Here is a 17,073-nt window from a genome sequence, read left to right as displayed (position 1 = left end):
TATTGTCATAACTTCCCTGCACACAAAGCATTTTTAAAGTGAAACTTTTAAAGATTCAATTCAAGCAAAAGAGGCAACAAAGGCCAGAAATCGATACAGATTGGATATCATCATTCATTCGTTATACTGGATTTTACTGGGTTACAGAGAATCATGTTGCAAAAAAGGAATATTTTATCACCATTCATCATTATTTGACATAAATATTTATCGCTTCAAGAATTCACTTGCAAAAACAGATAAAAGTCAAACTGAATAAGGAAATTTCTTAAAATGAATAAACCAACACAGGTTTGATTGATATTCCCTCAAGTGCACAATAAAAAAACATGATTTCGTGAAATCAAAAAATCTTGAGATGTCTTGTCAAAACAAGCCAAAAGCTGGTTTGTTTGCTTGATGTAGGAAAATAAATCAAAATGGAAATATCTGGTTTTGCTAAGGATCTCTTCATGTTTTCTTTGAAATAAGCGCATTCATACTATTGCCATTGAGTTAGATGAGAAGACAGATACCCCTCATATCTAAATTCACCATGTCCAGCACAAAACTGCTGTAAGAGTTCAAACGTCTCCTTTAAAGTCACAGCGAAACAGACGTATTCCAGGGAGAAGCAGGAGAAATGGCTTCACAGACAAACTGGCCTTTTTCACAGTAAACTGTCAGAGCTGTCACAGTAGCAAAGGGAAGGCAGGGGAAGCAGCTCCACCGGGACCCGAAACCAAAGCAGCTGAGTGGAATTCCCTCATCATTAGTTTGACGATGCACACCTGTGCCTCTCCTGCTGTGACATGTCAACATGTCCTCTGTGAGAGAGGTGCCGCAGAGGACTGCTGGTCTCTGCAGCAAATTCAGAAATATATTTGGTAAACAAAGATTACTGGACAATTAACACAGGGACACACGACAGGAATTTGGTAAATGTGCCTTTGGCAGCTGGTTGATGTTTACATGCTCACCAGACACAGAAGTGTTACAAGGAGAAGTCAGGCTCAGGCTGGAAAATGCTTTGACATCCACTGTAGTAACCTGGTTACTGTGAAAAGCTGCAGTCACCTGCAGCTGCTCAGTGATCAGATCCATGCCTGACACCCTACCCAGCCCATAATGATGCTGCAGCCTTAATTCTCTCTCTTTTTTTGATGCATTTCAATTAATGACAGGCTTCGTTCGTGTGCACAAGCCCGAACGTTTCATCTGTGAAAACATACGTACATATTTGGATTCACCTCAGTGTCAGATTTCATTGTTCGGTGGATTTAAGATTAATTTGCTTTGGATACAGAGATGTACTGCTGCTGATGTTTCCTGTCATCCTGCCGTGCTGCTGTCACAGCAGAGCCTTCCCTGTCTGAAACCTGTGTGATGCACATGCACCCATGCAAAAAGAACTCTGGTTAAGCGCATACGGTACGTGACCCAGAAATTAAGTTACCCTAGCAGATATGAAGTCAACTGAGTTCCTCTTAATCCCCCTCCACAAATAAGGAAAATATTTGTGTGAAGGAAATCCTGTTGCTAAGCAAAGCCGACAATAATCTGATCTCTCTGTGATATTTTCCTCCGTGCGGCTCGGCTGAAAACTCGCGTCGTGTCTCTCGGTTGTTGCTTTGGGGCACTCCGCAAATCTTCTTTTCTTGTAGCTGTTGATCATTCTGTCATGGGGGGAATTTCATCTACAATACTTGAAAACCGCTCGGTTTTGTCTGAGCTAACCTTGAGCTTTCTGGCTGAAAATAGACAGGCTTTGTGTGAATTTTTCATGCGGGGACTTTTACTGAGTGCTTCTGAACGGCGGCGATTCCCCGCGAAGAGAATCCAGCATGACAAATTTCAGCTACGGCTCGAAACCAGAGGAAAAGTGTGATTGTTAAACCCGCTGCAAGCACTTGTGAAGTTTAGATGCAGCCAGAAATCTGCCTTTTGTTGTCAATGTGTACCCACACTGAATTATTTATTGGCTGTTGAGTATTTCTGTATATGTCATTCCAGACTATTGTTCTACTTGTTTATTCAAATCCGCCGCTTGTTTCTGGTCTCTTAGCATCAGACAAGCTTTAATATCACTCCGTCATCGTTCTGCGTTTAACGTGGGAACATAATGTGTCCTTTGGTAAATGCTTTCTGTACTTCTGTACCTCGCAGGGTCATAACTGCAGTAATTTTCACCATGGGTGGCTCCCGTCACAATGAGATCTTTAAAGCTGTAATACTTTTCACCTTCACACAGGAGGTGTATTTTTAGTCCTGCCCCCTCCCTCTGTGTTGTTTCCAACTCAACACATTGTAAGATATCTCAGCTGAAATGGCATCAAGCCTGAGGCTGAAGTAACAGGCGTCTGTAAAGCAGCACAATCTGTAATAAAAAAATAAATAAATAAAAATAAAACTGATCATTTTTACAGTTTTTCTCTGCAATGGGTTGTCCATATCTGAACGGATCTGTTTCACCTAAAACTGGTCAAACCTTCGTCTTGACCAACTAATGTGTCTCAAACTTTCATAAAAACCGTATTGTTAAATTTGCTGGATGTTCATGATCCTCAGGGGATGAATTCTGTGGTTCTGATGACCCCCCAATCTTTCCTCTCGCACACCAGAAATATTCAAATTGGCAAGATTTTCGGGATTCACAGGTTTGAAATTTCCAACCATCTCTCCTAGAAATTCAGTTTATTTGTAACTAATTTGCATAATGATGTTGTGGTGAGCAAAGCGCAGACTGTGACACCAGAATCCAGGGTTTGCATCCAGACTCTGTCTGTGTTTACGTTCAGGCAACAACAGCACTTTGATAAGGGAAAAAACAGAGTTTTGCTTCAGATCTAGTCTGGTTTTGAGACAGTGTTGACATGCTAAATGATCTGTCGTGCAGCATCTGCGACGCCCCAGGATGCGAAATAAGTCGTGCCGTGATTGGTTGGGTCATACGTGGAGTCTTGTCAATCAGTCTCTGGCACTGCGATCGTTGACCATCGTTAAAGACAAAAGGATCTGATCCCAGCATGAAATGGATAGTGCATTGCAAGATATCTATTTTGGTGGAAAGCAGATGAAATGCGTTTTCAGTAAACATCTGCTCAGTATCAACATTTTTGCGACTTGCCGGATACGTTAATTAGCAACATTTTCTTGTTACGTTAAGAGAAAGTTGGCATTTATGTTTCGTAACGTATTGTGTTAGTTCAATATGAACTGAATTAAAGCTGCAGTAGGTAACTTGTATAAAAGTAATTTTTGGTCATATTTGCTAAAACTGTCCCTGTGCCCAGACAGCAGTACATGAAACATAATCTGTGGAAAAAAAAAACAGCTCCATTGGTCCCACCTACTGCTCCTACCGTGATCTGCAAGAATCCACTGCGCCCGACACAAAACAACCAATCAGAGCCAGAGGAGCGTCTGAGGGATTGTCTGACTTCTGTCAATCACTGCTCACACACGCTGCGAACCGCCCCCTCCCTCCGCTCATGCTGCTGGCTGCCGCTCAGTCAAACAGCTCTGTGAGCGGCGTCAGGAGGCTAGTGAAAGCTATGGCGGAGCAACAGCCAATCACAAAGCAGAAACTGCCCATACCGCCGCTGCCAACAACAGGATATACGGCTAAGACAACAAATAACCATGAAGCTAATATGGTGGTTGTTACAGTAACACTGCAGTGCTTACGGTATGTTAGCGACTGCGATGTAGTGGCTGGGCAGAGTTAGCTTGTTTCTGATGCTAAGGCTAACGTTACTGGTTGTCACGGCAGCTGCGAAACACGCCGCAGGGAGGAGGGGCTTTGAGGCGGGGAGGGAAGGGGAGTGACGTGAACTAGTGTTGGTTCAAATTTTCAGGCTGCTCTCTTCTCCATCTCACCTGCTGCAGCTTTAACAGAAGAAAGGGCTGGAAATTTCCCAGAAAAATTACCTTCTGCGCTGACAACAGAAAACTGGATTGGTTTGATCAGAAACAGACTCTGCATTTTAGTGCCATGGACAAAAATGATCAATCTTTTCAATCCTTTTTATCCATTTATCCATGATTATCGTAACATGAAAAAGTTCTTAAGCATATTTGCAGCTTTAACCAGAGTAGAGTGACATGCTGAGACCTACAGCGTGACTCAGGACGTCTCTCTGAAGCCTGTTTTCTGTCTCCTTTTCAGCACATCAGCAGCCGGCGTCATAAAGACCGAGCAGCAGGTAAACCGGCCAAACCGAAATACAGCCCCTACAGCAAACCACAGAAAGGCCAGACCAAGCAGCCGGTGAGTCACTGCGTGCCTCAGTCCTCTTATCAGCCTGTCCTGATCACCTTGACTCAGCTCGTAGGAGACAGACAGTTATTGTTTGAAGTCTGAATCATTGTCCTACTCCATCGTCCAATTCCTGGAAAAAAGCAAACAAAAAGCTCAGATCTGTCTTTGCGTGGGAGAGAACAAAACAAAACTTCATGCAGAAATTTCCCAGTTTCTTTGCTGACGAGCAAAAAAATGCCACAAAGGCGCTACGGTGTGTTGTTTGATAAGGCACCTTCAATCCACTTCATATCAGCTTAGTCAATAAAATGTCAACTTTCATCACTGGTTCACCTGTTACCTGCCTTTTATTAAAAACCCGTGGCAGAGAACAGCATGATTTAATTTGAAAACTTGATATTTTATAGACAAAAATGTCATGTACCAAGGCCAGCGAGCTGGAGGCGGAACGCGGGTCGAATACTATTTATAGGTAATTGTAAATGTCAGTTTTAACTTATCTGGAGTAGCTCAGTGTGTGGTCTTCTGCATCAAGACAGTTCAGATTAGTGTCAAGCAATAAATAATTTTCAGATATTTCCCTGAGGTGATCGTTTAACTTTCTGGTGCTGGCGCTCCGATGCGGCGAACGAGAGCTGAAACAAAAGTCAAATGTTTTCGAGCGCCGCAACGAGACGCAGGATTGGCAGGATGCACCGAGGAGTCGTGTGGATTCAGTGTGGGAAAGATAAAGGAGAGGCCGACTTTCCATCGCACGGAAACCCTCAGAAAATGGCATTCATCACACCCACTGTTTGCCGAGACGAAGCACGGGGGTTACCAGTGTGGGGGAAATGACTTTTCCCGAAACCCATCATTGACTGAGTTAACGGAGAGGAGCTTCTTTGATGAGCGGAGAGTAAAGAATGCTTCCCATAGGGTTACGATGCCTGAGTCAGTGATTGATAACCCATGACAATGGCTGCCATCCCGGTGCCGCGAGAGCACAGCTTTTCCATTACTGATACAGAAGATTAAGCCAGATAACTTTGGTGACCTTTTCACCCTATTAGGCTCTTATTTGGAGGTTGGGCGCTCCTTTCCATTTGTCTGTCTGTTGTTTCTTTCTTTCTTTCATTTCTGCTCTTTTTTCTTTCGCAAAGAAAACTCAATCTTACAGTAAAGCAGTTCGTCACAAAAACCAGAGTAATTTCAGTTTATACTTTGGTATATTATTGTTTAGTTTTTATTAGTTTCAGTGTTGATTTTAGGTTTTTTTATTACAATATGGAGGGTATTTGTCAGAATATAAAGGAGACAGAAGAGAATAAAAAATACAAAACAAAAAACCAACACAGTAGAAAAAACATATACAAATGCATAGGCAGGATGTTGAGACATGAAATCACCCAGTAGAGCAAACATTATGTAAACGCAGAGCTACATTAAAACAAAGCCAGAGCTGAGCAGTCTGACTGGTTTTCAGAATAGATGTTACAACAGAAGTAGATTCACAGTCATGTAGACAGTCTCAATGAAGATGCTTGTTGTGTTCACATATTTGACCAAATCAGCAAAGACTGACACTATTTTTCTTATTTTTCTTATTTTATTTTATATTTTTATTTTTATTTCGCTTAACTGAAAGGTCTCACACCTAGTTTCAGTTTAGTCTTAACACTGTTGCCTTGAAGTAGCAGCATTTGACATGTAAAACACTGCAGCTACATCCGTTAAGCCATTAAACGGGTGTTTCTAATGCAAAAGGCTGACAGTTTCCCACACAAGCTCCGGTGTCTTGCAGATCACCTGGACAGCTTTCAGCAATCAGCCTCTGATTCGTGGCACCTGTGTGAGTCCCTGCTGCAGCCTGCACCACAGCAGCACTGTCCTCAGCCACCATGCTGCCTGTTCAGTCAGGTTTCTTATAATGAGTCTGATTCAAAAGTTAAATGCTGCTCGTGACGCCGCAGTGTTGTCTTTGTGGATCCAGGGTTGTAACAGGGAACAGTCTGGAAAACCACAACAACAAAACAGTGAAGCTGCTCTGACAAAGAGCAGGCGACAGTAGAAAATGCCAGAGTAGTAAGTTCAAACATGTTTAATATACAGTGATGTAAACCAGAGAAAAGCAGCAACTCATCACATTTAAGAGGCTTGTTCCCAGATAAATGACATCAGTGCTCACTTCATTTGCTTATTATTGTCATCTAGCGCTAAAGATTTGCGTCAAGCCTCAGTACTGAAATGTGTCAATAGCACCAAATATTAAAAGCTGTCCAGCCCTGCATGTTGGCATTGAGCGTCTGGCCAGATTTGGGATCTTATTCATTTGTTCATTGATGGAAATGTTGCCAGTTTAAGACTGTTTCAGTCTCTTTGTCACAGCTTGCATTGAGATGACACTGAACATTTGTGGACTTTGGCTTCTGTTGTTAAATGGAACAAACATGTTCATATTTTAGTGTTTTAGTGTCAAAAGTATCAACAAATTTCTCAGGATTTCCTGTTTTGCAGCGTAGATTTGTAAAATTTTGTCCACATGTGGACATCTGGGCCGTCCTGACCGTGTTTTGTCCTTCTCTTTCCAGATCAAACTGTCCCTGGGGAAGGAGCGTCCTTGTCAGCCTCTGACTCCACAGATCATACCTGCTCACCTGGCGGCAGTCGCTGCCGCCATCAGCAACTCTTTCCCACACCGCACGAACCACACCACTAACCACGCCCCAACCCCCACCCTCTTCCAGACACAGACCCTCCCCGCTGCACTGCTCCGCCCGGCCCCTGGGCCTGTCAGGACCTCCCACCCACAAGTCCTATTTGCCCCTTATTGACCTGTTTGGCCTCCAGTCGAGGACCGAACCACGCGCTTCACCCGGACCAGGCCAAGGAGTCGTGGCAGCATCTGTCCTCCTCTTATGCATCCCAGATACTGAACATCTTCATACTGTGATCGGACCTTTACCACGTCTCACCGCTCCTCGTGTGGATTATCCCACATTTAAAGCTAAACCGGCCTGCAGCGAAGCATTGGGCGCTCTCTCTCTCAGTAGATCTATTTCTCTGTTCCCACCGAAAACCCGGGCTGCAGCGTGCATGCTTTCGGTGTCACGCTGCAGCCCACGGCTCATGGCCGGACCCCGGACTTGGACCTACATTGTACCGCAATAATGTATAAGACTAACCCCGTGAACTATGCAGTGTCAATATCTCATGATGCAAGGCGCAGTGTGAGCTAAAAATATGGTAGGGATATGCTTTGTGTAAAGATACAGCGTGGAACTAAGATCATTGCTTTAGTGGAGGATTACTGTCGCTCATAACTTAAAGGCTGTTACTGATCATGAGAGCGAGCGAGCGAGCGAGCGAGGCCCTCCTCTGTTCCTGTATGCACTTTAAAGCCCCTCCTTCGTTGACGTCTACATTAGATGGCTAGACTGTGTTAGATTGTTAGAGTACGTGTCGTAATGTGTGTTTTTGTATTCGTCCTTGCATATCTGTGTGTGTGTGTGCAGGTGAGTGCTTCTGCATGTGTGCGTGTGCTTGTCCATGTATGTATGAGTGTGTGTTGGATGTGTGTGCGTGCGTGTGTGTGTGTGTGTGTGTGATCTTCCCATCCACCGTAAGCCATCCTAGTTGATATTCAGCACACATCGTCACTGACCGTGTCTCGGGCCAGAGGGACCACAAAGGCTTGTGTATATTAACTGTCAGTGTGTAAAAGGTGAACAATTTCAAATAAAAAGAGTCCTAATTTGTTACCGCTGGTGCTCCTGTGTTGTTCGGTGGGTGTTGTCACATGAACGGCGACTAAAGCATCAATTACAGTGATTCCGGGATCAGACTAGATGATTATAACGAGGTCACTGTGTCAGATTTAACGATCACAACACCATAAACTCCTTCTGTTTCTCGGTCGGGTGACTGGCAAGACTCCACGTACGACCCCGACCAATCACGGCACGTCTTATCTCACGATCACGCACAAGTTGAGATGTCGTGGAGGCGGGTGAAGCATCTGTCAATCATGGCGTCAATCATGTTTGTGATGCTGGTGGTCTTGTGTAGTGAAAAGGAAAAGAAAAAAAAATGGCCGTGGATGTGCTGTATAAGGTTAGCTCTTGAATGGTAGCTAGCTAATGATATGCTCCTGGAGTAATGATGAGTATATTCTTGGGACGGGTTTAATGTGATGACAGCGCAGCAGCTACTCGCCGGGCTGATGAAGAGCTTCTGCTATTTCACACCAACATTTCTCTTTTTTGACTCGGTCTTCTTCCCTCGAGGAAACATCAAAGAGGCAGGGCTGCTGCTATGAACTTTTCCTCTCCTTTGTTGCCGTAGTCTGATCCTGGCATAAGAAAACTACCAGCAGGATACTGAATTTAATAACGCTGGTGAGTCACAAGATGAGTTTACAGAAAATCTCTTTACTCATTTTTATTAACATTTAGTTTCAGATCCAGATCACAAAATTCAGATTCAGAGCTTCTTCCAAAATGCAGACAATAAATATATCAATATGTTTACTCTTGCTGCTTACTTTGAACCGTTCACAGTGTTTGTGTCAGTAGCTGCGTTTCCATTACAGTTGTTCGCAAAATAAAAGCGATATTTCTGAAATTTCGACAAAGTTCAAGTGCTACTTGCAGGTGTTTCCATTGAACGGTGTTTTGCGAACTAACCGAAATTCTCGTAAATTCTCGGCCGTCCCGCGAGACTGGAAGATGGCCGAAAGCGTTATGCGTCTCGGTACACTGATCTCAGGAGCCGCTACGGCTGTTGCTGTACTTATTATGAACAGAAGGCGGAGGCAACGTATAACTGTTCAAAGGCGAAGCCCTTATGTGTGGCAGCGGCCACGAATAAGGGATTTCTGGGAGAAGATTGTAAATGAGGAATTCACAGACGAACTGTGGATACAACATTTTCGGATGACCCGGGCCACGTTCAACGAGCTTTGCGATGTCCTTGAACCTCTTGTGGCACCAGATGCGACATGTAAATGCGAAAAAAGTGTTTCCATTACACTTTTGCGATACACTTTTATATCGACACGTCTGAAAAACCACCTCATGAGAGCGTAAAAATGTTTTTGCGATATTTGAGAGGATTTTCGAAATATAGGTGTTTCCATTACCAGTATTTTATTGCGATATTTAGGTTTTGCGCATTTCTAGGGGTAATGGAAACGCAGCTAGTGCGTGCATTTATAGCAATTATATTTCACTAATGTACCGACACACAGAACAAAAGAACAAAACACAACTCCATTTCTGCTACGAACAAAATGTTTCTGAGGATGTTCTTTGTGTCACGATGAGACTGAACAACCTATAAATCCTCATGTAAATATCCCTGCTAGAAAATTATGATTCCACTCAATTATCTGACAGTGTTATATTGTATTTAACTAGAATGAGCGAGCGGAGCAGATGTGTCCACAAGTGGTGTGAAATTTATTACGTCTGGGAAACGTCAACAGAGCATTTTGGCTGCTGTGGAAACGAATGACAGATGACCTCTTGGAATAACGATGCGGCAGAGTTTTACCTGAATGTTGTCACTTTCAAAGCTGGTGCTAAACACCGAGGCCTTGTAAGGCTGCACCCTGCACCTGTGGGCTCTTAATACCTTTTATTCCAAATACTCCAACATCATTTACACAAGTTAAAAAAGATCACTGAAGGAACTACAGGACATCAAAACGAGTGTTGAAATGACAGATTGCTGCAGTGACGGATGTGTTTGGGGAGACCCCCCCCCGTTCGTTCCTACTGAAGATGTAATTTTGAAAAGAAGTCACAAATATATGGTTTCATTTAAGAAGAAAAAAGTCGTTTCCTAAAACAGCTGGGCTCTGTAGTTTCTAGCAAAGTCTATTTGAACAGGAGTAAATAGCACATTTGTTGTTTTCAGCCTTGGATTAATACACACTTGGTGCTCTATTGAGTAATTACAGCAGCAGGGTGGTGCACGTGCGATTGAATGAAAATAAACTGCAGTGTGTGTGTGTGTGTGTGTGTGTGTGTGTGTGTGTGTGTGTGTGTGCATGGTAATGAAGGAACATGTCGCCCAGTGCTACAATGTGACTCATTTGTGTTTTTAATAGTTTTTGGACACCAGCGGAGTTCTGAGGCACAGAGGGAAAAGATGGATCAGGCTTTGACTGCACAGACAGCACTTGTTGGTTTTGGCATTTCATGGGATTTGCTGACAGTAAGAAAAATATAGAATATCATTAGCCTTATCTTTCAGTGATCCGGGTCTGTGGAATTTGATTTGGCACATGCTAATAAGGCTGCACTCCCAGTGTGTGCAGCACCACACATAGACAGGCGTCAATATGGTGTTTGTGTGTTCGGTTCAAGTCAAACAAAAGTTCTCCCTCCCTCTTTTGGACAAGATTTCTGTGTCTTTGTTCTGAAAGTCAGACTTAAACATTGCACCACATTGACACTGCAGGGACAAACACAGTAAACTCGTCTACAACTGATCGACACAGATGCATTTTTCTGCAGCCATGAATCTGCTTCTATTCAAATAAATTGACAATGATGGAGCATATTGTGGTAAACACATGCAGGTGTTTTAACGAAAGACGTACAAGTGGCAGACAACTGTCAGCCTGTACATAAACCTTTAGAGCACTGATGCACACGCACATGCCATAAATATATCTGAAATATCTGACATCTTAAAGCCCAGATGGCTTTCTCCCATCCAGGAAATAACAGCGTTGACAAAAGCAGGACTGAGCGTCTTAACTCTGACATTCTGGAGAGACCCCAGTTCACCACAACACCATAACTCATACGGCACAGATTAAACTCAGTTGTTCAGTCTGTGAACTTTTCCATGAACCTTAACGCTGATTCATCCACCCCTCGTTTGTAGCACATTTACCCCCCACCTCCCTGACACATGAGAGCTGGCCGTCCAGCCAGACGAGGGAGCTTCTTTCCACCGAAGCCCCTGCTCGGAGTCCAAAACCAATACAGCAGGCCACCTGAGGACCGGGTTAAATCTCTGGCCATCATCTCACTTCCATTAAATCTCACTGGAACAATGATCGCAAACATCTGTAAGTGGGATGAGGAGCCTCTCTATCTATGGTTCAGAAGAGCTATCAGCAGAAAAACACTGCCTGACTCCTCCATCAGCGGGGAAAACGCTGTGAACAGCTGGACGTCCAACCAAGCGAGCAGTGGAATGTAGATTACGTCTGAGTGTGACTCAGAGAGGAGAAAATCTCATTTTTTGGCTCTAGTTGATGACCAGACTAATACAAAAATCAAGCGAACCTTAGCTGGAACATGTTTCAACACGATGAATCCAATGATGATAATAAAAAAAAAAGGCGCTGAAGTGTGCCATCCAGCCGTTTTAAAAAATTCAATGAACAACACTCAATACAAAATTTAATGACAGCAGAGAAATGTGAAACACTCAGTGTTTCTTTATTTTGTCTATTTATTCATATTCATCATCACGTGGAAATGTTAATATTATGAACAGCTAGAGTTCCAGTCTGCCAGTATTTTAGCATTCATGTAAACAAAAAACAATATCATAATAATAAATATCATGAAAAGATGAAAAGAAAAAGAACAGTTTCTGGCTTTATTGGCAAAAACTAGTAATTCAGTTCAGTCAGCAGCTTCTTAGCAAGGTTTTATTAGAAGAATGAAAGAGTCAACACCTGAATGAAAAAGGTTTGCAGACAAAGATAAATCTTCACCTTTGAGCTCAAATGTAGAAACGGATCAAATCTGATAGAAGTTTTGATGCCTAAATATTGGCTAAATGCTAGAAGCCTGGTCTCAGACCCTTGATTGGTTGGTTGGTTCCATATGATAACATAAATAAAGTACAGATAATAACAGTGTTAGCATGAAGGTCTAAATTCATCACTAAGAATAAAAAAGTCAAACGCAAACAGTCTGAAAATACTGTGGATAAAATAAAATTAATCAGCACATGTCACAATATCCGCTCCCCCCATGCTGCTAAAACCCACAAATTCACAGTAAATAATTAAATATGGAGGATGTGACCTTCATGTTGCTGCTACATGATTGCAGCCCACATCTCCAGTAATTACAGAGATTCAATCAGGTCTGTTGTGCTCGCTGATGGCTGTTTTCACTGATGGCTACTTTCCAAGTTCCCAGATTGGACGAAGAATGGACGACACCCCCAATGACGTAGTGTAAAGAGCAAGAAGAGTCCACATTTGGTGGAAGACTTGGTTGGATGGGACAAACACAGGACACAGACCCTGGTCTCCTGTGTGAAAGCGAAAGTCGATTCCTTTTGTAACGTAAGTAACATAATCAACGTAATGTACGTAAGTAACATACTTCTTTTAAGTCAAACTGAAATCTTTCCCTTAACCGAGTAGTTTTGTTTCCTAAACCGAACCAAAGAGCTAGCGTTACTTTAAAAGTGTAACCGGACGTTGTGTATTTGTTAGTGCTAACATGACCGTGGAGCCCTGCACGTTGAAAAAGGTCCCTTAAAAAGTTGGTCCAAGCGATCGTACGTAATGAGCTGGAAGTGAGAATGTGCTGGGTGGATAAATAAATAGATCAATGAAACAGAAATAACGACTTAATGACTCAACATGATGTCAGTCTGAATGATGAAGCTAAAGGGCAGTTTAGTCTGATTATCCAGCTAAAATGATGAACAGCATAACTGGCAGAGTTGAGACAAATATAATTATCACTTTTTATGACAGCTGTGATGCAGGTATTAACAGAACATGTGCACCAGTCGAGATACTCCACTACCAGCAGGAAAGCTGTAGGAGGAGACGAAAAGCCTCATTATTATATCGTATTTATAGCTAAAGAACCTGTGAAAACTGAGCTGGTGCACAAGAATCATTTCATTAGTTTTTAATGAGCAAAACCTGTATGTCATCATCATTAGGCCTGATGAAACACAGCTCGTTATGATCCTAAAGTGTAAAAATGATTCTTTTCCAGCCGGTCTGTTGTCACGGATCTTGAGTCATGATTACGTGGCATTTTCAGCCGCTGTGATCGAGTAAGTCCTCAGATACGCCTGACATTCTCCTCTACACAGTGACATACAGGGAGAACAATGGAACAATGGCCTGAAAGCGTCACACTGTCAGCTTATTATGTGCTTGGTTATGACTGAATCACAGCAAACACTGTTCAGCCTTTAAAGAATAACAACAACACACATCTGAATAACAAGTTTATGACTGTTAGCAGATCTGTGCCTACAAGCCCACAGTAGCATTAAAGAGCACGCAGACATCTGGTTTTTAAATGCTGCGCTGTGTGATGTAGTACATTGACACATGAAACACGGTTTAAGGGAAGTGACAATGGTTTTAATAGCACTGAGCTTTAGAATAAAACACAGCATTTGCTATAGATTCACCTCCTTGTGATCCTCATGTCTGCAAACCTCCTCGATCACTTCGCTAAACAGGGAGGCGATTTATACGAAGGCTACCAGCTTGGCACAGCTGGACTGTGTGTGTGTTGGCTGAATTCCTCCGTTCGATTCATCATATCGTGCTTCTCTGTCACTGCATCAAGAAAGAAGTTCATTGCGTTTCATTAGTTATATCGAGTTGTTTTTCATTTTTCACTTACAGCCGGCAGAGAGGAGAACCCCCCCTAAAGGCCACAGCGCTCAGGCAGGATGTCGTAACAGATACTCGACATAAACTGCACTGACAATGCCCTCGGGACTCCTGGCAGGGCCGGGCAGGTCCAGGCAGCCCGTTTCCATGTAAAAGCTCTGATTCAACATCGTGATAAATGCCTCAATTAACATTCCAGTCCATTAAGGCCTTGACATTTTTACTTCACCCGGACATTCACGGTTTAGAAAAAGCCTGGCTCGCGGGCAGCGATCTTTCTGAAACACTGTCCCGCTTGTGAATTTGACAGAACACCTGCATTAAAGCGGCCTGGTTTTAGTGTCCTGTGTGTTTTAACAGAGTGCTCTTAGGCTCCAGTAATGAAAGATAAAGCTTTAACGAGAGGGGAGGTTTGCACAGGAGTCGCTGAAAGGTTTGCTCATCGGTTGCTCTCAGAGCAGCTTGGCAGTTTGTTTTTTCTTTTCAAGTGACTCACTGAAGCCCAAAATAGTTTAAAGCCAAACGTTGACTTACTTAAAGGACACACATACAGTACAGACGCACACACAGGTATGCATAATGCATACACCTACACTCACAAATCTGCTTTCCACACCCACCCACACACATAAACACCGGAATAACAGATATATTAAGTAGCAGCATCTGTGCAGTACAAAGGCAGATTTGTGGTGAAGACGTGGAGATTTATTTTGAATTTGTAAAAATAATCTTCATGATGTCCCACAAAGTCAGGTAAGACACGAGGTCACTAATGCTGAGCCATTGTTCAAAGGTTTAAGGTGTTAGCATCACGCAGGGCTTCGCAGCTTACTGTGTTTCTTTTCCTTGTTCACTTTAAAGAGCAACTTAACGCCTCATTTAGGTTAAAGACGCAACTATCGCAAATTTAAAGATCTATTTGAACCCATACAAAGTCCAAATCGACACATGCTTTCACTTACACAGCACACTGCATCTTTCTTGCTGTAGTCGTTAGCTTAATGTTAGCTTAGCGAGGGCTACACGGATGCAGCAGGGGCGGAGGGTGGCAGTGTTGTAGTTTGAATTGATTTTTCCATTGATGTGTTAGACAGAATTACCGGATTTTCTCTGGAAGTCCAAAAAATGGATTTAATCTTGAGTTCATCCGTACTCAACAGTAAAATCTAAATTTGTTTGACAGGGGTCAGGTATGATTCGCTCGAGGGGTTTTCCAAACTCAAACTCAAAATCATGAAAACAAAATTGTGAACACTTGTTTGCAGGACTGAAAATTATAGACAAAACATCTCGACAATGTACGGTAAACAGTTTACAAGGCAAATGGCGCCGTCCACGGGGGTGGCGTTTACTGTTTACAACAATAGTCCCTCAGAACGAGAGAGTGAGCGGAGGCTTCTCCAGAGGAAATGAAGCTCAGAGTTCACGTGCACCCTCAGGGCCAGGAAATGACAACATTTGAGGTGCCCCACAACAAACTAATTATCTGTGAGAACACCCAGTCCCACGGTGCACCCATCATCATAATCAGCTACTCTGGGCATGTAGCTTTTAGCTGTCAGGAGGTGGAATAAAGATCAAAAAAGACATTTCCCAGAAATATGACAAAAAAAACAAACATGTAAAACTAGAGCTCCTTCAAGGTTTCCTGTGTTTGATGAGTCGCTTCTGATCATTTAAGTGGAAATCAAATAATATCATTCAAAGTCATGAATGCTTGCTCTCTGAAAGTGGAACTAATGGACGTTAATCCAAATGAAATGGCTGCTCCATGTCACCCTGCATGCAAACCTTTTTGTTTTTTGAAAAGAAACAGACCTGATTGCAAAGACTGATGTCCACCTCAGTGTGATGGAGTTTAATGACAGTAGCTAGTGAAGTGTCTCACTCTGAAATGCTGGCTTGCATTTAGCTCTCGAAAGCTGTGGGACTCCACTAAGAGCACGGGCACATGAGCAGTGTGAGTGCAATCCAAAATATTTCAAGGACTTGTCTGACAGCTGTGTTATGGCAACGCTCATGAATATAGAGAGCCTTCTGACACAGAACATCATCTCCCATTTTAACTCTTCGTTTCCCTCGGATTCAGATGGTCTTTGTGGTCCGCTAACTGACGTGGACCGGACGTTGGACAAAGGTGGCATTTTGCATCCTCAGTCCTCATTATTGTGCAAGCTTACAGTTCGCAAGAGCTAGCTCAAAGTTCAGTTCACACAGATTCAAATGAGCTGGTTTATGTTCACATAGTTCACAATTTCGAATTTTCAAGTTCACAGTCCCAAAGAAAAAGCTGGTTCACGTTCGTTTCTTTCAGCATTTTTTAATGAGCTGCAAAAGCTGTAGATCTCCTACAAAGTAGTCTAGTAAATTATACGTCTGACTATTTGCTAGAATATGAAGGTAAGCATCCTTTACAAAATGCTGTGAGTTTGACTCGGATGGAGGAACTTAACGGCTGTTGGCTCGCAATCTTTCCCTTTTTCACTGATTTCCTGTGATCATCACTCACTCGCAGATATTTCACTTTAACTTGATGCATCAGATTTGTTGGCAAAATGTCTGACATTCAAACTGACCCATAAAAAGTTTGGACTCCTTCTGTTGGAATCTGTGCTGATTTGTTCAGAAAAGTTCTTCAAATATTCAACGCTGCAGCTGAATTGCCAGTTGCACTAGTCATGCCCGCCCTGCTCCGCCTCTCATTGGCTGCCTTCATCGGATGGCTTTGTTCGGTTAAGGCATGAGGAGTGTGAGTGGTTAGGGTGAAAATATCAGGATGAGCCAATCAGAGGGAGAGTAGGGTGGGTCAGACCTTTGAAATCCAGTAAGCACATCAGTGTCACGTTTATGGTCATTAGTTGCAACCGCATATGTTCAGTTCGCCAAAACATGAAGACGTTCAATGAATGAAGGTCCCAAAACAGGACAGTTGCAGAGATAGTTTGGGAAATACACTTGTTATGTTGCAGGGTTACATGAGAGGTTCAGGAGTACCACTCACACGTATGTCTGTTAAATCTAAGACAGCAGCCAGCAGCTGGTTAGCTTAGCTTAGCATAAAGACTGGAAACAGGGGAAACAGCTTTTCAGCATTTGGACCTTCACATAACTCAAATCCACACCTGCTAACAGTAACAACCATGAGATTTTAATAACATGCTGGAATTCTTAAAGCTGCATTAACTTCTTTTTCACCACCAGGGGGCAGAGAAACTCCACAACA

At 42.9% G+C, this 17,073-nt stretch overlaps 1 protein-coding gene across 1 annotated transcript in view; it reads left to right on the top strand.

Moving 5' to 3' along the window:
* Positions 1–7,980, top strand: part of znf385d (zinc finger protein 385D) — a 71,304-nt gene extending 63,324 nt beyond the window's left edge. The window contains exons 7-8 of the mRNA XM_070966278.1: positions 4,148–4,249; positions 6,811–7,980. Coding sequence (XP_070822379.1) covers positions 4,148–4,249; positions 6,811–7,053 — 345 coding nt within the window. The 3' untranslated portion in view covers positions 7,054–7,980. The remainder of the gene's footprint in view (positions 1–4,147; positions 4,250–6,810) is intronic.
* Positions 7,981–17,073: the final 9,093 nt, after the last annotated feature.

This window comes from Chaetodon trifascialis, chromosome 7 (genome assembly GCF_039877785.1).
Source record: "Chaetodon trifascialis isolate fChaTrf1 chromosome 7, fChaTrf1.hap1, whole genome shotgun sequence".
Classification (NCBI taxonomy): Eukaryota; Metazoa; Chordata; class Actinopteri; order Chaetodontiformes; family Chaetodontidae; genus Chaetodon; species Chaetodon trifascialis.
The sequence above is the reverse complement of the archived record's forward strand: the minus strand, read 5'-3'. Positions and strand labels throughout refer to the sequence as shown.